This window comes from Phoenix dactylifera, chromosome 2, assembly GCF_009389715.1.
Source record: "Phoenix dactylifera cultivar Barhee BC4 chromosome 2, palm_55x_up_171113_PBpolish2nd_filt_p, whole genome shotgun sequence".
Classification (NCBI taxonomy): Eukaryota; Viridiplantae; Streptophyta; class Magnoliopsida; order Arecales; family Arecaceae; genus Phoenix; species Phoenix dactylifera.
In genome coordinates, this window is record NC_052393.1 from 28,792,900 (window position 1) to 28,820,246 (window position 27,347).

Sequence of the window (27,347 nt, forward strand, 5' to 3'; positions counted from 1 at the left end):
CATTATGCTGTTAAGAGACATGTAGATGCCATGAGGTTGGAGAAACACCCTTGATAAATCTGTAATTTATAGTAGCTTTGAGTACCACTCTAACCTTGGTGAAGCTAATTCATATTAATTTTTATTTATTATTTAAGATTAGGAAGGGCTATTCCTCGTCGTTTTTCTAGGAAGGGTTCACTTTAATTTCAATTGAACCTCTATACTTTGCTCCAGTGGCAAGAAGTGATACCACCTAGGACTAACAATAGGCTCATGTTAGCTTGAGGCCCATCGACCAGGCCAGCTTCAGTGGGGTTTTGGCCCAAACTGCAGCATATTCAAGTTAGGCTAAGGCCATAGTTTCAGCCCAGTCTAAAACCTAGCCTAGTTGATGTAGGCAAATGATCCAAGGCTGCCACATGCTTAAACCAACATTACAAACATCCAAAAAGGGGCCTCATAAGTGTAATGCATATGATAGAAGACTATCCAAGCTAAAGAGAATAACATGGCTATACTTGAAGCTGTGAGCTTGAAGGTTAATTGTTTGAGAAACTTGTAAAGAGCTTCAAGAAAGAACATAGGATGACACTTGACTCGCATTTGTTTAATGAGCTTAGATTTTGAAATTTACATCCAGTCTATTAAAAAATGAAATGCAACACATTTCAATCTAAAATAAAGCTCCACTAGCATCAGTATGGTCAAAACTTCCAGATGAAACATTATCTTATATATATTTAGTAGTCTTTTTTCGTTATATCTTGAATCATTCATAATGGAGGTCGAATAAGAAAAATATGGACGATTTATTGAAGAAATGCTAGTGATACCAAACTTTTGGATATTTATGAAAATACCATTACATGGTCAAATAATTTAAGATGATTTTTTTCTCTATGTTGCAATAGGGTTTAGAAAGTTATTTTCTACCATTTACTTTGATGTTTATCATTTTATCTTCTTTTAGAAAATTTATATTCTGAGAGCTAGAAAAAGTTTGTTGATTTTAGAAAATTTCCCATATAAATATCGCAGCCATGTATTTAGTTTTAACACAAAAATTAATAAAGCTTTTCTTTTGAGAATCTTTTTTAATTTTCTTATATGGTAAATTGAAGAGCTTGTGGTGGGATGTCATGGTTTAGGAGAAGACTTTGTAAAGAGGTTTGGATGTCTTTTGGTGAGACCCTATGAAGACCTATTATGTGAAACTGAAGGTCTAGTGGAACGGAAAGGTGGCATGTTTAAGGTAAACCCTAACCTTATTTTCATTGGGTTGATGGATTATTGTAGTTTTGGTACAAATTTAGGAAAAAACTTAGGTCTAAGTCTATGTCATCAACTATCTCTAGTGAGTGTCTAGCGGCATAGATTATACCTTTGGAGTCCACTTATTCTAAGGATTCCAACATGACCAATATCATAGTTTTTGGAGATGTGTTTTAATAATTACACACGATTATTATTACATAGAAAGCTCAGAACTAAAATTGACATCATTTATCAAAATCACTCAATTGGCCAAAATTAACATAAATTAGTTTTTCGATTTATTTGGAATATTTAAACTAATTTTTATTTTTTTGGAATTTTATTTTGTTAATTATGGAATGTTGAATATTGCATGGAAGTTTGGGGTTAATTAGCTTGAGAAATAATGTTGATTTTGATATGGTACTTAGGCTTATGCTAGGGCTCTAGTGGCTATACTTTAGTATACATGTGATTTGTAATTGTTAAGTATTAGAAAAGATTTGATTTGAGCATAGCAAGTCTTCATTGGACCTAGGTATTTGGTAACTAACCTCCTACCTAAGCTAAAGTTGTAACTCTATATTTTCTAAGGCATGCCCTTGCTAATTAGTCCTTAAGGTACTTGAAATAAAATTATAGTTGAATGCATGTGATAACTTATCCTCTAAGCATTCTATCTTGTTTTCTCATAGAATACTATGTTAGATAATTTATGATGTTTCATGAAATTGAGAATCATTATTATGTGAAACCCCGTTTTGGAATTACTTCCATCAATTTTCATTAAAATGCATTTATATCAATTAGGTTTCAAATACTTTGGAAATTGTGGATTTTAAATTATGAAACACTTCTTCTGAATGAAATGTATCTATTTGTAATAAATACTTAGATTTTCATACCAAGCTAGTACATATCGCGTCAAGATCTTATAAAGTCGGTACAAAGCATTGTTTGGCACAAAAAGTGTGCTATCACTGACACACATCACTATACGTATACTCTCTTATTAGCATGTACCATTCTAGTTGTGATTCATATGGCATTTGTGAGCTATTGGTATGATACTAAAACTTAAGCTTTAATCATTGTTCTAGCAAAATGTTTTTTTGTTTATATATAAGTTAGATCAAGCAAGTGAATACTATGATATCGTAACTTTGGATTTTTTTAAAAAAATCATGTGCAATTATAATTATGAATTTTATCGTGTTGTTTCAAGAGAATGTTAGGATTATTAGAAACTTTTGCTTGAAAACTTGAACTTATATTTTTGGAACTATTTTGAATTCTCTTTTGAAAAAATGTACCTTTGGATGTGCTTAGAAGACTTCCTTGGAACCTTTCTTACATGTTTGAAAGATATTTGAAACATTTTGGATACGCATATATGATTTGAGGTATGGATACTTGTGCAAGATTTGAGGTTTGATAAAATGTTTGAGCCATTATAGTAACTTGAAAACAAAATGAAATTGTATTTACAAAATCATTGGATTTTGTTTGTTTCTTTTGGACTCCCAATTTGGCTACATTTTGAACCCCACCAATGGAATTGATATATTAGCACATTGATTGTCGAAAACTTGATCGATTTAGATCTACTCCATAAGGGTTAAGTCCAATACTTTGAATCCTATCATGGGGTAATATGGTCATAGTATCACAAACTGATGGGTTGTGTAGTTCTGAATTTGAAAAATGATTTATAAATTGCTAATTGAAATTTCATGTGAAACATTAATTAGAAAATGGTTTATAAGTTGTTTTCTAGAAATATTCGTATAAGTGATATGTTGGTTCCAAAAATTGACTTATAATTGCCCTTTGGTATTATATATGAGTTATTGGTTTTGAAAATGGTTAGCATATTATCGTTTGAAAATTTTTGTATATGAAATATTGATTATGAAAATCCTATCTTTTTTAAAAGTATATATTTTTTTTATGCATCAATAGCTTTTAAATGCATTTTCTTGTTGTACATGCTTGATCCTTCTAACTAAAGCTTTTGGTTACTTACTAGGTTTTTAGCTTACCTTTTTCTTCTCTCTCTTCTTCAAATCCCAAGGCTTAGAAGGTTGATAGTACGTAGGGTGTGAGCTTAGAGCGAGGCTTGTAGACCTAGTTGGATTCAACCTTGCTATTGGAAGTAGGGTACATCCTAAAAGATATTTGGTATATTGAACACATCATTTTGGAAATATTTTATAGATATCTTTCCTACATATGGTCAAATAGTTATAGGGTTGTGTCACATAAGTCTTTGAGATAAAAAAGAGTTCATGAGTGTCATCGTTGGGCAGAATGATCAAGTGGATGATTATGTATTCCATAGGAAGAATTGGATCATTTTAGACCTTGAAAATTGTTTAAAACTATGAGTGAGTTTGGGCACTGTACTGATACAACTATTGTTATATGCAAAGTCGAATAAAAGATTAGAGTGCTATTTTCTAGTAGTCACCAAATTAGTTGGCTTTGTACCATCGTAGTGGATATGCTCCATACTAAATAGTCAACGATATGAAAACCATCTCTTAGAAACCATTACTAGGGTTGAAAATCAATATCATAGCAAATGGTTCCCTAACTTTAGGACACAACTATGTACTATGATTTTGATTTTCACTAAATTTGGGACCAAACCCATGTATTGATAATGTTACTCTAGATCTATCTTTGATAGGGAGCACACTAGTTTATTATCCCTTATCATGAATGGGTGTAAAAATTATCCAACAAGGAATTCACCTATGGTATTTTATCCATATTAGAACAGAGACGCGTTAGGCATGAAAATTCTGAATCTAGATGATGTTCTGATCGAATTGTGGTTGCATTATATAAATAGTTGAATATAATAGAATATTTTATTCAAAATTAATTTTACATGTGCATCAATTTTTGATGGTGTCTATCATATGATCTAGGATTTTGATAGGCTATGAAATTGACTAGTTATGGGTTTGATAATGCTAGTATTTTCTTGACAAGAAAATCGAGGATAAAGGGACATGAAGGGACTAGATTTTAAAAATAATTGCAATGCATGAAGAAAGATTTTCCTTTCCAATCTATCAACCAATAATTTGTGTAATAATACATCTTTATGCATGGGAAGGCTAGTCCATCTTGCTTCATCGTGACTATGGCACACTTATTGAGGAAGATAGAATATAGTATATTGAAATCCAAATTGATCTCGGAGTTCCATATTTGTCCATCATTCTTAGCCTTTCTCTAAATCTCTCTCGAGTGGTCATCACTCATCAAACTCAAGATCGATTAGGTTAAGCAGATAGATCGAATCCTTGGTATAGAAATTGGTCCTTGTGAGTTGGCAAGACCCAACTGGGTTGGTCTTGTCAACCACTATCAAATCCTGATTAGGATTTTCTAGTATAACTTGCTCCTCGGATTAGCCTTTAGCAACCAACTATAACTAGAAACCTTAAGTAGCTAACCACACACCTAGGGATTTCTTGGTGGTCGTTATATGCTTAAGGCTTCCTAGGATGGTGCTACATGGCCTGAGGATTTTCACAAGGCTAACATTTCTTAATATAAATAGGAGGGGAGGTGCAGAATTTTAGGTCCATGAATTACATGTCATATAGAGATCTCAAGAAAGAGATCCCTAGTTGCCCACAGACTGAGAGAAGGAAGAAAATGATAAGTACGAGACTGCAAGGTAATTCTTGGAGGGTATGCCAAGTGTGAGTGCTTTGCATGGAACCTAGAGAAGTCCTCATTCATCTTCTTTCATCTTCTTATCTCTTATATCATCTCTATAGGTATCAATCTTAGTATGCAAGTAATCTATGTTTTACTATGATTTCTTGATAAGAGTGATTTGAATTTTAGTATTCCAATTACATTGTGAGTTGGATTGTGTTGGTATCTATCAGCCACTACCATAGTTTTATTTTTCAAAACCTCTTGATAGTGGTTTTGTAGAACTTGTATAACCTTGGTTCATTTGTAAAATTTTGTGTTGGTTAAATATAAGGATTGTTTCGATGGTCTTTAAGTATTGTTTAGCTTGTGGTTATTTTTGGGATTGGCATGTGGTCGGTTCAAATTATTTGAAGTTAGAAAATTATGAAACTTTACTTTGCTTGCACTATTCCCTAGTTGTTAGAATTGGACTATTTTGGTGTTTGCCTAGTTGTTGCTTTGCATGCTCGTGAGGACAATCCTGGGCATGTGGGATGTCCCTCGACATGTGCCAAGCATCACATTTCTATTTATTTCTAATTAGAATTTAGGATATACACATACATGGTGGTTACATTTTGTGAGTTATGACTATGTCATGTGACATTAAACTTGTTTAAATATTTGACTATGTGACTCCATGTTTAAGTTATACAATGATATAGTTTTTTGTGTTTTGTCCTTTAGATATGTGTTTAATAGCTTAAGTATTATGTGATGTAAATTTACAAATACAAGGAATTGACAATCTTGAGTAATTACTTTTATAGAGATATAAGTTCTATACTTCTACTTCATAGAGGTGTTATAACTTATAGTCCTAGTGGGATTTGAACCCCCAACTTTGGCTTTTGGCAATCGTTTAAATGACGCAGAACTATCCTAAAGTTAAATTAAATGTGATAGCTATTTCACCGGCAATTCTCATAATCCGTATTTTTTTTCATTATTTAAAGATAAATACTAGAAAATCTTACGATCCATGATCGATCCAACTCTAACCTCTTTGTGGGTTAAGATCCAATTTCAATCTTAGAGACAATGCTCCTTAATGTTTCTTGTAATATAATGTTATCCTCATTTTTTCATGTGTACTTAAGTAAATCTTATCTTACGAGAGGAAAACAATAGGAGCAAATGTTAGATTAAAATAATGTAAAATTGTTCATGCATTGAGAGAGAGTAGATGAATAAGGTTGTAAGTAAATAAAAGAATGGCCAAAGAGTTGTGTCTATGGATTCACAACATGGTATTTTTTTTGAAGGTATATTTTTTGCAGAATGTAGATACACCGATGATGATCAAGAGAATCTACACAAAAAAGAGCAAAACAAGATAACATATTTATGTTTTATTTATAAAGTTATTTTTTATTAATTTGTGTAAAATTTTTCAAGATGTGAGATAGTTTTTAGCTAAAAGCAAATTTGATGAAGCCAAAACTTTTCCAAATGCTCCTCTAATGTTGCAAAAATAAGTCCATTATTCAACTCAACTCAACCGAGCCACAATCCCAAACTAATTAAGGTTAACTATATGAATTATTTTTCTGCATTTTGTTCTATTTATAGACATATATTCTAAAAAATTTACCTATATTAAGTCCTCCCTTACTCTTTTATCCTACATACTTTTTTATTTTTATTTTTTTTTCTTCTTATATGTGCATAAAACCAGATCAAAGGAATATAGCCAGTCCCAAATCCTAATAAAGGGGGAGTGCTGCGGTGGGTTAATAGCCAGTGTAAAACTACTGTCACTTTCTATAAGTATAAATTTGTATAAGAAATACAAGCATGTACCAACCTCAGTGCCAAACCTAGTCAATTTTAGTGTAACATGCCTGAAATCTTTTCTTGTACTCTATCTGCCCCAAAGCATTTGCCTTGCTAACATCAAAAAATAAGCCTATTTCTGAGCCCCATTGTATCCATAAATATATACAAATATATGCCTATCTCTAAGGCCCATTTTATCCACACAACTATAAAATTAGCTATTACCGTGAGAGGTTGCTGTACTTTGCGGTGACGTCATGAACCAACCTGGAAAAAAAAGCATGGACCTTCTCCTACCTTCCAAAGCGCTGCGGTGGCACCATCCTCATCACCCATCGCCATTGATCGGACGGACCACAGATCCCGTGCCTGTGCCCAACTCATTATTACATCACCTTCCCCTATTAAACCAAGTAACCACGGTAATTAACATAACAACCAAAAAAAAGTTAGCGTTCCTCTCCCTCTCACCATCCTGTCGTCCTCTATCGAGCGAGGAATACAACACCCCACGCGACGCATCGCTCCTTCGAATCTCTTGATCCCCGTGGAGATCCTCTAAACCCTCTCTTCTCGATCTCTTCCGGCCGTCGGCTGGGTAGTCGCTCCGGATCCGGCCAGTTTTCCGTCGCTCCCCGCCGCCGGAGTCGACTCCGGGCCGATCTCGCGCCGTGAGCTGAGGATTTCTTGGGAAAATGGCGGGAGTGCGGCCTCCCAACATGGACGTCTTCGATGCGTACTTTAGGAGAGCGGATTTGGATCGCGATGGGAGGATTAGCGGGGCTGAGGCGGTTGCTTTCTTCCAAGGGTCCAATTTGCCCAAACACATCCTAGCTCAGGTATCTCGTTTCTTTCCTTTTGATTTCTTTTTTTCCTCTCGAATCTTGATTGTTTGGTTGGTGATTGGGTATGTATAGCTATTTTTCAAGATTTTGCTTGAATTCTGTTGGTCTTTTAGGGTCTGTAGATGAATGGATGTTTAAATTGGCTGGGGATCAGCGTGGATTGATTGATTTGTTTTTTCATTTGTTTAATATCTTTTCATTGGAATTCGATTCAGTTCTTATGATCTGGCCTTCGGAGTCTGTTAGGCTTTATTTCATTATAGAGGGGTGGGGGGGTGGGGGGACAAGAAAGCTAAAACTTGAAGGTTCACATCTCTTCTGTTTTCCATTGCTTTTTCTCCCTCTTGATCTTGTCTAACTTCGCTTAGTTTCTTTTTCTTAACTTACTGTTACAGTTTTGTGGAATTTTTTAATGGGTTCAGTTTTCCTTAAAGGTGTATCTAGATGTGTTTCAATTTTATATCAATGCTTAGAAGTTTGTCAGGCCCGATATTTATTCAAAGTGCCTATGTGTGTCACATATTCGTACTGATCACTACTGGAGTATTTTACTGGTTAAAGTTTCATATTGTGTTTTGCTCTCTGTATCTGTTATTATCGCATTCTGGTCATATGTAGATATGGACGTATGCTGATCAGAACCGAACTGGCTTCCTCGGGCGCCAAGAATTCTATAATGCATTGAAACTTGTAACCGTGGCACAAAGTGGGCGTGAACTAACACCTGATATCATAAAATCTGCATTATATGGTCCGGCTGCAGCTATGATTCCAGCACCGCAGATAAATCCTATGTCAACTCCTGCAGCTCAAATGGCTTCAGTCCCTACCCCTCCACCGCAAGTAAATACTATGCTGCCATCATCCACCCAAATGAGTGCTATGGCACCTGCTGCACCTCAAAATCTAGGCTTCAGGGGGCCACAGGTAGCTCCAAATGCAGGCATGAATCAACAGTTTTTCTCCTCGTCAAATGCCAATATCATTAGGCCACCTCAAGCAACACCTGCTGCGCCTTCACTTCAGCTGCATGGAGTCAGTCAAGGACTTTCTGCGGGTAGCAATGTTGCTGGTCCTCGTTTGCCAAGCTCAGTTGCACCAAACATGTCAATAGATTGGCTTGGCGGTACGACAGGTGGAACTGCAGTTGGGGCAACTTCTCAAGCTGTTAGGGGCATTAGCCCTTCACAGTTCCCAAATGGATTTGGCTTGACATTATCTGGTACAACCCCTGGAGCGCCTCCTAAACTGCAAACACAATCTGCACCAGCATCCTCAGTGCAGCTGAAACCTCTGGATCCAGTCTTCCAGTCACATGGAACTGCTGCTAATAATGATAAAAAAGCATTGGCTGTATCTGGAAATGGTTTGATATCTGACTCAGCTTTTGGAGGGGATGCATTTTCTGCTACTTCTCAAGCAAAGCCAGATGTTTCTGCACCAACTTTTTCTGCAAGCATTTTGCCCAACTCCTCCAGGATCATGTCACCTGCTGGTTCTCAAAATTTAATTAGGCCAGGTCATCCTGATCCTTTACAGCATACCATGGAACTTCCTTCTGGTAGTAGTCAGCTTCAACAGACTCAGTCAATAGTTAAGCAAGATCAGCCAGATAAAATGCAGAGCTCTTTAGCATTGGCTACAGTTTCGGCTGGATCTCTCAGTTCAACTTCCAACCAATCGCAGCCTCAATGGCCAAGAATCACTCAATCTGATATTCAGAAGTACTCTGCTGTATTTGTAGAGGTAGACAAGGACAGAGATGGAAAGATCACAGGTGAACAGGCACGTAACCTGTTCCTAAGTTGGAGACTTCCTAGAGGTAGGCATTGTTCCATTACTTTTTGCTGTGTTAAAGTATAATCATTCCAAGGAGTGAGTACGATTTACTTCAAAATGTTATCAGCACCTTAAAGATAAACTGGAATCTGTTTGACATTATCATCTAGATATGAAATTAGAATTTTAGCTCTTGCTCTTAATGCCGAATTCTGTAAGCACAAAGTCTCAAAATTATATACCCAGGTATATATATATATATGCTCAAATGATTTTGTCTCTTTATGCTTCTGGTACTATCTTGGGCCGCATGTTTTTCTTTTTTTTTTTTTTTTCTTGTTGTGCATGTAAGCTAATTAAAAGGGTAATTTACTTAACTTTCAAAAGGGTCATGATGAACTTGGAGAGCTAATATATCGGCACTGCTATCTTGTTGCTATCTTTTTATGATAAACTGCTAATGCAGTTTGTTCTCCTGAGTTTTCAGAGGTCCTAAGACAGGTGTGGGACTTATCAGACCAAGATAATGATAGCATGCTTTCTCTGAGAGAATTCTGTATTGCTCTCTTTCTGATGGAGCGGTACCGAGAAGGGCGTCCCCTTCCAGCTGTGCTTCCAAATTCCCTTAGGTATGATGAGGCATTGTTACATGCCACAAGTCAGCCTTCATCTTCATATGGTGGTCCAGCTTGGCAACCAAATCCTGGTATTTACCTATCTTTGTTTTTGTAGAAGTAATTTGAAGTTAGGACTGCAGTGATTTAGAACTTCCTCTATTTTAACTTTTTCTTGCAGTTGTTATTATACCACTAATCTTCACCCATTTGTTGTTGTTTGTTTATGGACTAGGCTTACCTCAGCAAGGGATCCTTGGATCTCGTCCCGTAATGCCAGCCACTGGAATGAGGCCGCCAATGCAAACTGTCCCTCTGCAGCCTGATGGTGCAGCACAGTCAGTTCAACAAAAGTCAAGAGTACCTGGATTGGATAATCACCTGGTAAACCGACTCAGCAAGGACGAGCAGAAAACAGTGAACTCAAGTTACCAGGAGGCAACAGATGCTGGGAAAAAAGTATTTTTGTCATCTTTTTTTTTTTGTTTCAGTTATTAATTTTAAGTTGGATGGATGCTATCAATAATTCTTGATATTTACAATTTTAGCTTCATTTCTGTACCTCTATAGCCCACAATTTTACCTGTAAATGTTCATGTTTGTATGGTTTGTTTACATGGCATCCAATACTAGGATAACAAGGCTAGTGGACATTGGGCACTTAATATGTTATGGTAGCCAATACCTAGATGTTTATTAGCCACTAGTACGGGTAACGGTCAACTTGTTTATTAACTGCCCCAAAAATTGTATAAGATCGCTAATCTTTATTTTAACATTTTTTTTCTTAATAATGATCCTTGAGATGTGGAGCTAGAATAATGGTCAGGTAGTTGATGTAGTCAACTAATGACAGCAAAGACCTAATTATTCTGTTAAAGGTCGCGTGTGCACTTACCATCCTCAGGAATTATAAAAAATATTAGAAACTTCAATTTTATTTCCTTCTTGTTTCTGCATCGTCCATGCCTTCTCACAAGCTTATACTTAAGCAGATTACATGATTCATCGCTATCATTTTGTTTTCTGGTTTTTTTTTTTTTTTTGCCAAAACCAAAAATTGCGCTATCTGAGTGATCTTTTTTATAGATCTACCTTGAAATTCGATAATCAGAAAATATAAAAGCGAAAACTTCTTCATGGGTTTATTGCTTTGAAATATCATGGAGGGAGCGAAAATATTTCATTCATGAATTCATATGCATGTCACAACTTTGTTGGATTCCTCTTTTTCTTCCCCTCGCTATATCTTCGTCGGAGAAAGTCTGCATTTTTTTTTTGGCTTAAATGTTTGTTTTTTTTTGGGTAATAAGTTTGTAGGTTTAAAGACAGATTTTCTAGATTTCCCTTTGCTCTTCTAAGTGCTTTGCACAAATGACCTTATGCCAGTTGACAAATGATTGCTTGATATGTATAAAACATGCACAAGCATGCTAATGCATTCACACAAGAAATTGCATTATTGTTGTATATGGATGTCTGGAGGGTTGCTGGATGTGTGCTAATATGATCATTCCTGAAACTGTCAAGATGCACCAATTTTTTACGTTCTCCATTATTTCCTTTTCTTTTGAAGTATCCATCTCTTAAAGATTTTAAGAATTTAGATATTGTATTTTAATCTTGATGATATGTTGTCTCTCTTCGGTGCTTCGCATGTTTTGATAAACTGAGTGAATTCTTATTTTGTTTATGAAATAATCTGCATGGGAACATATTCTGTTGCTGGTTCTTCTTTTGTACCTTTTACTTCTTTTAGTTTCTATCATCATGTAGTTATGGGCATATTGTTCTTGCAAGATAGGATGTACTAATTCTTTTCTTGTATGAAAGGTTCAAGAATTGGACAAGCAGATCCTAGATTCTAAAGAAAAGATTGAATTTTACCGCACCAAGATGCAAGAACTCGTGAGTCCCCTGCTTATTCCTTATATAATTTTCAAACAATGGAACTGTTCTGCATGAATGAGTCCAAACAACTAACTCATACTCGATTTCTCATTTCATCTCTTGAACTTTTTAAACAGCCTGATTTTGATGGCTATGTGTTAATACTAGCTAATATCTCTGTTTCCTTTCACTTTTTTGCTTATTATAGAAGTAAACTTGTTGAATCTGAGTAGTTGGAAGTACATATATACTTCATCTACATATATAATTTCCTTTTTTCGTCAACTCTCAGAAAGGCAATGAAACATGTTTGCCTTCTGTGTCATTTGAGATGATTCAAATTTTACAAATAAAATAAAATTACTTAATAGGGGGCAGAAGCAACCTTTAATGCACAAGGTTTTTCAACGAAATTTCTGCTATCTAATATATTTACTGAATCTGGAGACATGCAAATCGAAAATATTAAATCTGATGCATTTTTTCTGGAATGAGTTTTGAAATATCTCACATAGACAATCAGTTCTATGGAAATTAGATCAGCATCTAAGAAGATTAACAATGGTATAACCATTACATGTCTAGAGGGTGAGTTCTAAATGTGGATCTAATTTGAAAACTTCTGCTAAAGTGATCCTTGTGTTATATCAAGGTTGTCAGAGGATGAATTGTACATTTAGAAGGATCTTTCAAAAGAAACACATTCTTAAGGTTGGAGTTGGAGGTTATATTATCATTTGGCAGGTTATACATTTTACTGAGAGGTACTGATCATGAAGTGACTCTCTAAAATAGATTATGATGTGGAGGAATTAACATATGTTGGTGTATATATATCTGAAAGTGAGTCTTTTTTTTAAATGAATTTAAGGCAATGGGATCTTCTTTGTAGGGTGTAATCAAGCCAGGCTTGATTGAGCCTAAGCACTGGCTATCATCACCTTGGTGGTGGACCATGCTTTATGCGCGACAATACTGGATGCCAAAAAATGTGTATCCTCAACGAAATTGTCAGCTATTGTTTAAAAAATTCTAATGTTTAGAGCATAGTAAATTTTGAATTTGAAATGCTTTGATTAGAAAAAGGTAGGTATAACCATGAAATGCTAAATATTAATTTGATAAATATTGTTAAGTGAATAAAATTCTAACACTGTTATGTGGATAATTTAATATAACACATTTAGTTGCCTTCTTGCTCTGCACCCTTTTTGTTTGATAGTTGTGTTTCTACTTTCTAATAATGCAATTCTTCTTTGTGTGATTAAGGTTCTTTACAAAAGCAGGTGTGACAACAGACTGAATGAGATCACTGAAAGGGCATCTGCTGATAGGCGTGAGGTACTATACTATTAAAAAAACAAAAAAAATAAAGATTCTGCATTTGTGGATCTATGCTACTTATGTTGCTGTTATTTTGTATGTGGATTGTTTTGCAATCTTACTGTTTTCTACTTATATTTGAAACTTGTGTCAAGAGAAATCTCAGAGCATGGAGATGCTGTCACTAGTCTTGTTAAAGCTGTTCATATATTTGTTTGAAGGTGTTTCCTTCTTTCCTTTTTGTTTCTTTGTTTTATAATGTTTCTTCATCAATGGTTAGCTTCTAGTAATCCTTGCTTTGGAATTCTAATTTTTTCTCTTGTTCTGTGCTGAGTGATTTTGATGCATCTTAATGCTTTGTACAACTTATGTTGAAGCGCCCAAATCGTTCTCATTTACGCAATGAAGTTTATAAACATTTTGACTGCTATCCCAATGTTCTCCATGCTTGAGGTGGTCATATTTTAATTTACACAGTTTGATTTTAAAACAACAGCTTGCTTCGAGTAAGTCACTCTGCATTTTTTCTTCATTTAAGCTGCTAAAAAAAAGATCTAGAGTGCCTCGGCCACCATTTGGACAGAAGAAATATTATATTGTTAGAAGCATGGAAGGTATATAAGATGAGAATAAGATTTAGTGCCATGAATCTTTGTCATGGTATTGATAATGAAAAAGTCATTAGAGGTCTTCAATGAATCAGCCATATCTTCTTCATCCGACTTTCTTTTAGGGTGATTCAAGATATTGTTAGAAAACTGGCTCGATGCTGAACATATTGTAAGCGGTCTCATATGATGATTTTTTTTTTTTGGTTTTGGTGTTGGTAAAGCTTCCTTTTGGATTGATGTGCATGAGGATGCCTTTTGCAAAACTTGAGTTTGTTGGTTACCTGGAAGTCAGGTGCCACCCATAAAATGGTACTTGAGGTTTGGTGATTGTCCAGACTTCAGAGTATGTTTTATTCCACCATTTGATCTTGGCACAAATCACAAAGTGATGGATTTCATGCTTTTTCAAACATAACTTTAAGTGTAGGCGTGCAATCCTTTGGAGCTTTAACGGTCATCCATTATGTTTTACTTGTATGAGATCCCTTTACAGACATTTGAATCCTCTTTGGCTTTAGTTTTACATATGATTTGGGCATGTGGCAACTAGAATGCCCCTCACTTGCATTAATAGGTTATGCATCTGCAAAGCCAGATCATTTTAGGTTCATCAATCTTTGTATTTGTATGTATAATATGGTTGCTAACATCCTTGCCTGTCATTTTTGTCTATTGCTACTTAAGATCACACTGTTTGAGTTCAGAGCTTTTGTTCTTGGTTGCAAGTTCGAAGTGATGTTAGCACAGGAAGCTACTCATTCCTTGTCTTGTCAAGGCCAATTATGGCTGGAAAATTAACTATCATCAAGGTTAAGGTGAAAGTTTATACTAGGGTGCATTTGGGTTTTTGGAGGTAGTCTTGAGGAAGGATGTTTTTGCAGTGAGTGGATTCTTCAGATTCTTGGTTGAATCAAAATGTTTCATCCTTGGTACTTGTTAATGAAAATGCATCAACTAGTTAGTTTCCACCTAAGATGCACCTTCCCTCCTTTTTGTTTATATCGTCTTTGCTGATGTCCTCTCATGAGCCATAAACTAGAGCCTTCCCTTGTGTTTTCATGGGTAGTAGGGATATGAGATTTTGAGTTTTTAACCACTCCTAGGCCAGTTTAGGTGAAAACAGAATCATTAAGGAGATTATTTGTAAACATTGCAGCAGTTCTAGCCAAAGAATTGGTTGGTCTAGATGTGCAACCGACATAGCCTCCATATGTTGCAACTATGGATGGAATCTTAGATCGGGAAGAGTTTAATTAAGGTTTGCCGAACCAGTAGTGTGACTTGTACTAATCGGCTACTGGTATGATATGGGTCCATACTCCATACCATGCCATGCCGGAATGTACCGAAACATGGAGAGGGAGAAGGAGAGGGAGGAAGAGAGAGAGGAAGGGAGGGAGAGGAAGGAGGGACATAGAGAGAGAGAGAGAGAGAGAGAGAGAGAGAGGGAGAGAGGTGGAGCCACCATGGCATTGCTGCCGCCAGCGGAGGCGAAGGGGGGTTGATGGGAGAGGGGGAGGGCGAGAGAGAAGAAGAGGAAGAGAGGGAGTGAGAGGGGTGAGACATGGGATTCGGGTGGTGGGGAGGCTTGGCTTGGCCATTGATTGAGCGGCGGGGTTCGGCAAGGAAATTGGGGTCTCGCCGAAGGGGGGGAAGAGAGAGGGAGGGATGGGGGTGGGAGAGAGGGAGGGATGGGGGTGGGAGAGAGGCTTACTTAGGATTATCGTCAGTCGTGTCAGTTAGCAAAGGTGAGACAAGAACGAGCGAACGGGAGAGACTAAGAGACGAAGGAACCCTCGAATCGAACGACCTTGAACGAACCCACAAATCAAATGACCTTGAACAAACCCTAAGCCCCGTCTCAAATATGTAAGCTAAACTGTGGTGGTAACCGACTAGTCTTGTTCAGTACACTTTGAACTGACTAGTTTGGCAGGGTTTGGCAATCTTCGGTTTAATGGGACATCATTTCAATTAAATTTGAAATACCAGATTTTGATATTCTAGAACTTGCTGTAACTCCTATTTTTTCGAGACTATAACGGTCACTTTCATATATTGAATTTAATGGGATCCTCTATTCATGTCATGGGCAAATTGAACTTATAGGAGGTTGCTGACCTTGATGACTTACAAGTTTGCAGATTGTCTGCCAGGGTGAATGATTAATGGCTCCACTGATAACTGAACCGGGATGGATCCATCTTATTTGCTTCCTGATGAGGGTCTACCTGGTTTATAATCCCAAGGAATATATGTGAGACCTGCTTTCTTTTACTTGTTCTTGGAGAAGTGCAGCTAAATTAAGAGTTGTGGAATGAAGTCATCGAGCTTTATTGCTTTTTCTTCTATGTTAGCAGTATTTCAAAAAGCTGCTTCACTGATAAGACTAAAAATTGCGTCTGGTATGTTAAATTGGCTAACATTCAACCCTGAATCATGTAAAATGAGCTAATCATATAGTTTTCCTGACATTTATGCATCTTCTAAAAGTGAACGGATCAGTGCTTTCAGCACTAGTTTCCCCATTTTAGAACTTGTCCTGATGTTCTGGGTTTGCATCTTTTAATGAAGGTTGATGCTGCATTAGATGGTCTTGCATATTATGTTACCATTGAGGGTAGTGTTAATGAAGTTAGAAGTTTTTAACATCGTGCTTACCATATACTTCAATATAAACTTCATTTTCTTTGATGGCCGTGGTTCTTGTCATCATTTTTATGATATCTGGCTTATTATCAGTTTTGTGCATCCAGTCATCAAACTATGTTTGAAATGTGTATAATGGTTGTCCTTTTCCTCGGGATTTTCCTTGGGAAATGTGCTGAACAGTGTTTGGTGTCAGGTTGAGTCACTGGCAAAAAAATATGAAGAAAAGTACAAGCAAGTTGGAGAATTAGCTTCAAAACTGGCAGTGGAGGAGGCTACATTTCGTGATATTCAGGTAATTACAGCATAGTAACTTAAAAAGGTTGTACAAAAGTTATCCTTTTCATATCTTTGAGCTTCTTTTATGGAACTGCTCCAGCTAATTTCCTAATATCTGATAGACTGAACTTACCTGATTCACCTGTAGGAGAGAAAACTGGAACTATATAATGCATTAGTTAAAATGGAACAAGGTGGAAGTGCTGATGGTCTGCTTCAGGTAAACTTTACTTTTACTAGATTTAATTTTTCCTTGTTTGATAATTTTCACTCAGTTTCAGTACTTTGTCTGCAGGTTCGTGCTGATCGAATACAATGTGATCTTGAGGAGCTAGAGAAAGCTTTGAATGAACGTTGCAAGCAACATGGATTGCATGTTAAGCCAGCTACATCAATTGAGCTTCCCTTTGGTACTTCTGATTTCCTGCTGACACATAATTTGTTCTTAGTGCGAATTAAATCTTGATTTGATTTTGTCCAGTTGTTGTATCATGAGTTTAAAGTTTCGGAAGCATTAATAATTTTTGATTTGTTTCTAAGAGTTGTCAGTTGGATGCTTTATGTTGTTTATAACCTTCAAGTTAATCATCTGCTTCTGTCCAAGTTGTCACAAAATTAGCAAGGTTGATTATATGTTAGCACAAGTTTCAATATATATTCTTTTAGCAGGATGCTTGTTTCACTTGCAATTATTTAAATGGTTTCTCGTTGAATTCCACTCTTGTTCAACCATAGCAGCAACGTCAAAAGAAAAATAGATATATATTGGACTGTCTACCGTATTTTTGCTTCAAAAAGTTTTATGAGAAACTGGGAAATTGTTAGACATATTGTAGATTAGGAGAGGTATCTAAATAAAAGACATCTTGATAAAAATAGCTGGATTATAACATATACATAGAAAATGCAAACCTCCTATAACATGCTGAATCTGTGATATGGGGGTCAGAATCCAAATTCAAATTTATGCCACACGCATGCAACACAATCATACCATGTGTTGAACTCTGTGGATTAGAAGGTTCACAATCTTGATACGGGATTCTGCACCGGTACTATGTTGATATATCGTTGGTATGTCCGAGTACGGGGATCAGTTTGGTGTATCAAGACTTGGTATGCCCCCCTGCTCTATACCAAGCCTTGGTTTGGTATTGGTACGGTATAGTATGCTCAGTATGGTGCGGTACGCATTGGTATTTTGAACCTTGGATTAGATAGTTTCCTGAAGCATTTCCTGATCTTGGTTTATATTTGGAGTTATCACTTTATTGCTTTACATTGTTTTCTTCCAACCAGTTAATCATCTTTTGTATCAAAATTATCAAAAAGAATTTAGCACCGTTGATTCTTGCAAAGGCAATAGTTGATAATGGCCAATAAGACAATGCCACCAGAAGTTTGCAATATGTATTCTCTTAACAGGCTATTCCCTCCATTTTAGTTACATCTTGGTTCCTTGTTACGTTCCATGCTTGTTGAATCACAAGAACAACACAATGGGAGAAGAAAAAAAAGGGTTTGACTTGTTTTGTTGTTGGAATAAGTCTTGTTTAACAAAAATCCATGAGCAATTTTAAGTTATTGGAGATATAATAGATCACGAGGGATTTCTGTTAAAAAAAAAATCTCAATAATGTAATATTTGGACGAGGTGCTTTTACATGATTACATTTGTATCAATTAATGGTCGACAAAAATTTTAACTGAAATTAGTCCCATTATTATAGCTTGTCGTTTGCACTTCTTGGCAGCAAATTTTGAGCTTAATATGCAGTACAGTCTGTCTTATCTAATCATATTATTTTTGGCATTTTTATGATCTTCTCAATTTAATCTCCTTTTTATTTTTTCGTTAATGTTTTCTTATTCGCTTATCCACTCTTTTTTGATGAATAGCTCCTTTTCTTTGGATCTTGTCAAAGGTTGGCAACCTGGCACACAAGAGGGGGCAGCTGATTGGGATGAAGACTGGGACAAATTTGAAGATGAAGGTATACTGCTTTGCCTTGAGTATACAAATTTGGATGAACTTTTCTTTCTTTTTTCTTACAAAAAAGATGTTTCAGTTTATAAGTTTGCTCAAAGTTGCCTATGATGCTACAATTATGGAGGCCCGAAAAAATCACTTGGAATTGTGATGCTTCCATCCACTATCTGAACTTGTTTTCCTAGGAAGAAAAGTTGAATATGTATGTAATTGTTTAAATCATTTTTTATATGATTAGCCATTTGGCTCGTGCAATGCATGTAAATTATTTAAATAGAGGGATATAGGCAGTTCACCAAGGGAGATTTTTTAGGCGCTTTGGTAGGCATATTGCCTAGGCATCTATCACTTTCATGAATCTCATGCAAGTAAGGATTAAAGTATCATACTGAGCTAGTCCATATTGGATAGATATGGCCATGGTTTAGAGATATGCACCCTTGAATCGTGCTCATTGGTGTATGTTGTTTCAGCAAGCACATTTTTTGGTATGACTCGGTATGGCATGTTATGTAACATGCTAGCCCTTGACCGGTGTCGACTCGACACCATATGGTACTAGATGCAAGTAGTGCAGCTACCCTAGGTTGGGTACTAGATGCCTAAAGGCCTCCTAGACTCCTAGTTTTATATTGCTATGTTGATTATGGTTCAATACATTAGTGCAGCTCGAAAATGTTTACATGATAAAGCAACTCCTGTTATAGTTGCACTAGCGAACTTAGATTTTAAATAAACTTTAGATAGTTCAAGAATGATGGAACATAGTTAACATTTTTCCCTTTAGTATTGGTAAAATTCTTGAATTACTATTGACCTTTTCCTTATTTGGATGATTCTCTGAGTTATTCACAATAGATTGATGAATTATGCATGATTAATGCAAGGAGCCGTCGTTAATTAAAAATCAACAATGCTATATGTTGTTGGTGGTCTTATTCTTGCTATTTTATTATTCTTACTCATCTTATACTTTGCTCTCATGAATAAATATATAAATATATAAATATATCAGTAATATTAACGTGATGTTTGGCATCACTTTTATTTTTTCTATTTCCACAAATAGAAAAATAGAAAATTTGTTTCCATTTTTTTCGATGTTTAAAATACAAACATGTTTGCTATAGTCAATCAATTTTAAAAACGCAAACATGGCGATGCTGGCAGAGGTGATGGTGATAGTGACTGAGGTAGTGGACGTGCTGGTGGTGTTGGTGATGGGGACGATGGCAATGTGGAGGCAATGATGATGGGGGCATCGGCAATGTGATGAAGGCGACTATGATAGTGGTGGTGATGTAGTGGAGGTGGTGGTAGGATGCCAGCATGGACTGTCGTACTGCCCAAGATGGGGCATACAACTTGGTGTCGGATGTACCGTTTCATACTGGATGGAAACTGATATAAAATCTGAGTTCAGGTTGGTACAGGCCCTATACTGAGACGTACCAAGGTATGTACCAACCTATACCAAGATTTACCGACATGTATCGAGACGTATCAAGATAAAAAATGAGAAAATGGTTGGAGAGTTGTTTCGGTATGGGGTGCGTACTACACTGTACCGACCTGTATCATACCGAACTGATGAGGTACCGGTACGTTACCTGGTATTGAGGTTGCGAATATTGGGTGTTGGGCTATGTGGTAGAGGCGGCAATGGTTTGGCGATAATGGCATTGGAGGTGGTGATGATGGTGGCGGTGGTGTGGCGAAGACGATGATGGCGGCGATGGTGGCGGAGGTGGAGGCAGAGAACGATTTTTGAATATATTGAAAGTAAGGATTTCTTCCTTTGATTTTTTTTCAAAAAATAATGAAAATAAATTTTGAAAAATAGAAAAAAAAAAGTAGAACCAAACATGTTTGTTATCTTGGTTCCTGTGATTTTGTTGTTAAAAATAAAAAACAAGAAAAAAGTGATGCCAAACAAGCCCTAAGTGATTTATTTTATTTGTTTTTTCAATTAACCAAATTCTTTCCAAATTTTTGATGAATCTTCTACTTTTTTGAATTATGAATCTTCTAGCTGGATCATTTTTGAATCCAAACTTTGTGGTCGTGAGTCTAGTGCCTACACCCTAATTTAGTTGAGTCAAACTGATGCATATCGCCCCATACCGGATGTACTGAATTGTAGTGGTAATGAATTGAGACTCAGTGCGGCGGGCATACCGAGTCTCGATATGCTAAACCGAACCCAGTACTAGGCATACCGACACTGTACTAGCACGGTACCAGTGTGCAATTTGGTATCAAAACTTTGGTTGACATACCATTTTGATGCTCTCCAAATAATGCTTTAAATAGAGAAGCAAGTACATTAGCTAAAAGCGTGTATATCTACTTGTCCACTTTTAATTAGTCAATGAGATAACAACCATCCGTCAGATACATTTTTTCCCTTTCCTCATTCGGATGCTATTTGTTTAGGTTATAGATGTCCGATGAGAAATTACTATATCTGTCATGTACGTAACCCCAGTTAGTTTGGGATTAAGGCATAGTTGAGTTGAGTTGACAAATTGCTATATTTGTGTTACATTGTTGTGTAACTTTGAGCTCAGGTACACTTAGCTGCCTACTCATTCAATTTAGGCCATTAAGGCAGTCATTGTCTCGACAATTTGACAACATTGGATGCTAAATAGGTGATGATGAATGGTTCTGATCCCAACACATGTGTGCTTATGATTGATACTTGTGGAAAGAGTATTTAATGGATGGGGCAATCTTTTCAACCCATGAAATATCAAGATGTACGTTTTCTTAGTATCATTTTTTTTAAAATTGATGTGAATTATTTGGGATGCAATGCATGTCACTGATTCAAGAGAAGGGTGTATAATGGATGATTCTGACCCATCATGTTTGTTGCATGCTATTTGATTAAGTGGAAGGAATATTTGATGGTTGTCCATGTTCCCATGAATGCTTCAATGTTTTGGGATTTATTTCTTCCATGTTAAAAATGTTGCATGGGTGATTCCTTTGATTCATTGTGGAAGGTGCATCCAATGGATGGCTGCAATTCCATCAACCAGTGAAATGTCTGGAATTGGTTTTTCATCATCGTTATTTATTCCAGGAAACAAGATTTAACAAATACACTCATTTTTTAATATCTGTCTCTCTCCTGAGAAAGAATCAATGTGAATGTATTTGCTTAAAGAGGTGATGTGTTTACAGGGGCCACAGTCATGCGTATCATATCGAAACCTTATGCTATAGAGATGAATATGCATGCATATCATCATGTTGAAATATTAAAATATCTTTAATAAGGCTGAACATTTTGTGGAATTTATGTTAAGCTACAGACTTCATTTTGTGATGTTAACCTTAAGTTTGGTGACATTGAGAGATGCTAGTCTTCACAGTCAACTTCACTAGATAAATATTCTGGCACTTCTTCATCAAAGTAGACATATATTAATTTCTAATGTTTAATTTAGTTATTTGGTTCTCATTTGAGTCATGTGAGTTGTGGTTCTGTATCCCCGCATTCACATCATGGCTGAATATGTTTGTAGCAGGACACAAGGTCCACCATCAAAATTGTGTTGAATAAGCCCATGATTTTGGTTATTGGCATTGATTGAGGACCACATGCTCATCCGAGATGGCCTGGATGGATAGGCACTTCATTTGTAGTTGAGTCCTAGTCAGTTTAAACATGTTTTATTAGTTGTTTTCTTTTCTGTTTCAGTTTGCCATGAGTCCTTACAGTAGTAGAATTGAAATTTGGAGAATGTTCCAAAGTCCAAGTTAGGAGTCCAACGGTAGTCCTCCTTAAATTAGGACAAACATTCTGCTATCACCAAGGATATTCTGCTATAACTCAGGTGGCAGAACAGAACCATTTGGTAGCTTATGAGCTTACCAATGCTTAAAGAATCAAACACTTCGGATATTGCATAGAAGATATATGACTGTTTTACCGAAAGACTGTTAGAACGCCCATTGATTAGGGTTTTGTCATTTTGTTTGTATGGATGACAATTTGGTTGATTTGACTTCTCTTTAAGTTTTCTTATTTCATTTACAATGTCTCTAACACAAATGAGAGCCCCTGGAGCACTCTTAAATCTACCTTTTCGTAGGCTAATGATGTTTTTTTTTTTAAGTTAATGAAGTTCCCTCACTTGTTTTAAAATTTTTATTGCTCACTTTTTCTGGTAGAGTGCTAACTCTTAACCAACCCTGCGGTGCCTGTTTTGTAGAATCTTTATGTCACCTTGGTATTTGATTCCAAGGAGGTAGGTAGGTGACTGCTTTGCTGGCCATGTTGTTGATGCAGCGGGCAAGTGAGGGATGGGTAGAACACTGTCTTATTAATCATTATCTTTTTCCCTTTTCCCTTTGGTTTCATATCCGTTTTATATTACCAAGATTGGAGAGAATTTTTGGACCCTATTCTGTAGCTTGACCTCAGATCGTATCTCGTTTCATTTTCAAGCAAACCCTACTGTGCATACATTAGAATTATCCACTTCTATGTGTCATTATTCTGATCTCACCTGACCTCTCATACTCAGATGGTGCAATGTTAGTCTGCTGTGTGTCATGCAAACTTTTTAATGTCATTTATCTACCTTCTCATGCATTTGTTGCTTTGGGATGAGCATTCTTCTAGGTAGTCTTTCCGCGCACGCACACACAAAAGACAAATACCAGCAATGCATTAGTGCTTTTATTGTCAGTCATGCTAAACAGAGTGCTGATACTGCTATTGTTTGCAGAAGTCTGAACATGCAGACTTTCAGATAGAAGCAAGATTCTTTATGCATAGCAGGGTCTGACCCTTTGCTTCTGCTTGCAGGCTTGGGATGAGACTTTTATTTGTGTTCTTTAAATTTAAACTGAGACACTCAGAATTAACTTGGAATAAACTTCTCTTTCTTTTGCCTTTTGTTATTTAGTTGGGCTTTCCTTAAGCCTGATGATAGCAAAACTTACTTTCCACCCCTAGCCAATGCTTTTTTCCATATTATGAAGGATTGTATGAAATTTGTTTCTTTTCACATATTTCTATGCATGTGATGCAAATCTAACATGTTAGTGACTTCAAAAAGGAGATATGACCTACCTAAGAATGCAGTTAGTACTTGCTTCTCTGTTAATCCTATATAGGCCTTCTTGAATTTACCTCCCTCTTTCTTATGGTATGTAAAAACTTTTGGCAATCACCATAACCAACCAAGTCATTTTCTCCTTTGATTAAAGCCTCTTTTAAGTCCTTTTGCATGACCTTTGCCCATGTTTTGTTTGTTCTTTTTGTAATGTGGTTTCAGATCTCTTGTTTTCAACTTTTAATTCTACATGTATCATTATTTTTTCTTTGTCTAAGAGTGCATCCCTGCAAGTTTCTGTTTTACTGGCTACTCCCATCTCGTCCTTTTCACATTTGTTTCTTTGAAATCTTGATGTTTCTTTTTTTATTTTGAAAATGTTAATAATTTATAGTCAAGCTTACTAGTGCTTGCCATGTATGTGCCTGAGATATGTGCATACAGTGAATTGGAATCTTTTAAGCCAAGTGCAATTTGGCAGGAATATATGATGAAACTTATCGTGGTCATCTGTTGCCTTATTTACACTTTCAGGATTCATGGTTGTAAAGGATCTCGGTGTAGAAGTAGAAAATTTTGTTTCTGCTTCAAATCCCAAGTCTCCCACAGTTTGGAGTGATAAAGCTTCTATGGATGAGTTTTCTCCTGTTGCATCTTCTTCTAATGCTAATAGCAAGAACGAGAAGCCTTTTAGTACTAGTGAACAGATAACTGAGAGTGGATCGGCCTATGATCAAAGTGATGAAGGATTAACAAGAAGTCCTGGCAGTCCTGGAAGGAGTACTTTTGAAAGCCCATTTCGCTCTGCACAGTTTGATGTGCATGATATTTCTCCTCGCACCAAAGAAAGTCACAGGTACAAGTATTTTGTTTTTGTTTTATGATACTTCTTTAATAAAGTTTATGGTTTAAAAGTGACCCTGAACCACATTAAAAGGAAAAAAATCCCAGCTGCAATGTGTATTAGCATCTTATAATGAGATGTCTACTGTTCTGTCACTTCAATATATGACTTGAAAATTTTCTACTTTTTCCATAGATCTGCAATTTTAGTCATTTTTTATATAGCATCTTTTTCCTGATATATTTACTTATTTTATTTATTATTTTAAATTTTTTGTTGGTCATAATGTATTCACCAATGTTGAGCATTACAAGAAATTATTTAAAACTATCCCTAAATATAAACCTTGCTGTAATCTACTAAAATCTTGCATACTATCCTAGCCTACAATTCTATTGCTACACGTGGTTCTCTCACAATGTGTATTCAATCAGGGGTTGAAGTTTGCATCCTTCTTTTTCAAAAACATGTTATACTTTTTTTCTTTATTGAGAGAATCAAGAGAAGAATAAGTCTATATTTTCTTTATCAAAAGAAACAACACAAAATTTGCTTATGGTAAAAGTTTCGTTTGCATATTATTGTACAATTTCTGATGCTTTGTTACGCATTAATCCTCTTTTTGGCTTTTATGTTTTAGTTTATGACTTTTCAGGCATTATCCTGATGATCATACTTCTGTACATTCATAATAATTTTTCACAAAGAATGGCTGGTGTGCAGCAAAACACTTAGGTTCTGTTCAAATGCTGAGAATGTTAGAGTAGAATTCCAGAGAAAAGTCTTCTTTTCCATTGTTTGGCTACGGAAGAAAATTGGGAAATGAAAATAAGGAGAAAGTAAATGGCCAACATACTCTAACTGGTCTAAAAATTTTTCTCTAGAAGATAGTGAATCAGGATAACTCCCCATATGCTGACCTCTTCCAATATGGTTCCTTCTCTCTGCAATTTTTTCAATTCAACTAGGCTTGAGAAAAATCTCTATTATCTTTATCTTCACATTGTTTTGTATTCCTCAATTGATCGACTTTTCCTTCCTTTCTTTTTCTTAGCAATCAAATAGAGCTTTATGTACATGAAATCATATATTGAAAAAATTTGTGGCCTTCTGAATCTTAAGCTATTTGTTCTCTTGGTATTTAATTCTATTTATGTTGCTTGATCATTATTATAATCTTACTTGCTCGTAAATATTTGGCATGTAGTGATTATGGTGGTGCTGAATCGTCTGTATTTGGTGATAAGTTTGCTGATGAGGCCTCGTGGAATTTTGATGATACTGATTCAGTATGGGGTTCTAATGCAATACATTTGAAGGTAAAAATGCTCTCTCTTTGACAAGCAGTTCTTTTTATATTTCCTCTTGCGTGATGCAAAGTGCTTGTATCTGATTATTGGACACACCTTATATTTATTTTCTTATGTAGGAGACTGATCATGAGAGGACCACAGAGAACTCTTTCTTTGGCTCTGAAGACTTTGGTCTAAATCCGATTAAAGTAGACCCCTTGAGTGCTGTTAGTGTATCTGGGAAGGAGAAGAAAAGTTTATTCTTTGAGGATTCTGTTCCAAATTCTCCATTTTTCAACTCTGGTTCGTCACCGATGTTTAATGAGGGGCGAGGAGATGACTCCTTCAACAGTTTTAGTAAATTTGATTCCTTTAGGATGCATGACAGCAAATTTTATCCTCCAGGCGGGAGCGTTACAAAGTTTGACTCCATTAGCAGCAGCAGAGATTTTAGTCACATTCAGAAATTCGAATCATTTGATGATGCAGACCCCTTTGGCTCGACTGGACCTTTCAAGTCTTCATGAATCCTTTATCGTAGGTAAGGTTTGGATAATTGGGGTCCTTGCTGGAAGATATTGCACCAAGGAGAAGTTTCTGCTTTGTGCCATGATGCAAGGATACTATTTTTGGAGCAAGATGTTCAATTTCATATGCGCTAAGATCCCTTGACATCTTGGCTATATGCTTTGGACTTAATTTTCTTTTATCGGCATTCTTTTGTTTTTCGGTATTATATGTTGTTTTGTCTTTTAGGTTTTAGGTTTGCTTTGTCTGTGCCTCAAAGTCTTGTTTCAGTTAGCCTACTTGTTCACCTCGTATCATGTATAGGCTAATATTTGTGACTTGAGCATTGCAGAATGGTAGTAATTTTTGGTTGAAAATAATTTCACGGCATACAAGGGACAGATTGAAGCATCAGAAATCTTGTGTTTAGCATCCTCGGTTGTAAGGAAATGCACTGACGATTTTAAACAGTACAGTGATGAAATTGACATCCCTTATATTTGTGCGAATGATTTTGTACATATTGATATGGTAATTATCTTGGTTTGTCTTGCATTTATATTTTGTCAGTCTTTTGTTACTGGGAATTGAAAGTTTTGCTACTCTAAATGTAGGGGCCAAGTAGGTTCACAGTAATTCTTTGGTATCTTGGACTTTTGGCTAGACGGCAGTCAGAGATTAGTAACCTGCTGAATCTAGTGAATGTGAAATATGGCATGGAATCAGCGATGTTACAGCAGGGGTAATGTAATTGCAGTTGTGGCATGACATCAATAACTCACCATTTCAGCACCATGTACAGATTTTGGCTGTAGATTTGATTGACATCCCATATAGGCTTGTCAATGTTGATTATTAGTTTGCAACCATCAAAGCTGATGTGATCAGGAGGATTTAGCCTTCATGGGAGA

At 36.1% G+C, this 27,347-nt stretch overlaps 1 protein-coding gene across 1 annotated transcript; it reads left to right on the forward strand.

Moving 5' to 3' along the window:
* Positions 1-7,177: 7,177 nt before the first annotated feature.
* Positions 7,178-26,991, forward strand: LOC103720111 (epidermal growth factor receptor substrate 15-like). Its single transcript, XM_008809671.3, has 13 exons — positions 7,178-7,577; positions 8,202-9,405; positions 9,850-10,068; positions 10,212-10,435; positions 11,810-11,884; positions 13,136-13,207; positions 16,646-16,744; positions 16,877-16,948; positions 17,024-17,138; positions 18,654-18,722; positions 24,328-24,649; positions 25,845-25,956; positions 26,067-26,991. The coding sequence occupies exons 1-13, from the start codon at positions 7,434-7,436 to the stop codon at positions 26,454-26,456; spliced, it is 3,117 nt and encodes a 1,038-aa protein (XP_008807893.2). The 5' UTR covers positions 7,178-7,433; the 3' UTR covers positions 26,457-26,991.
* The last annotated feature ends 356 nt before the right edge of the window (positions 26,992-27,347 follow it).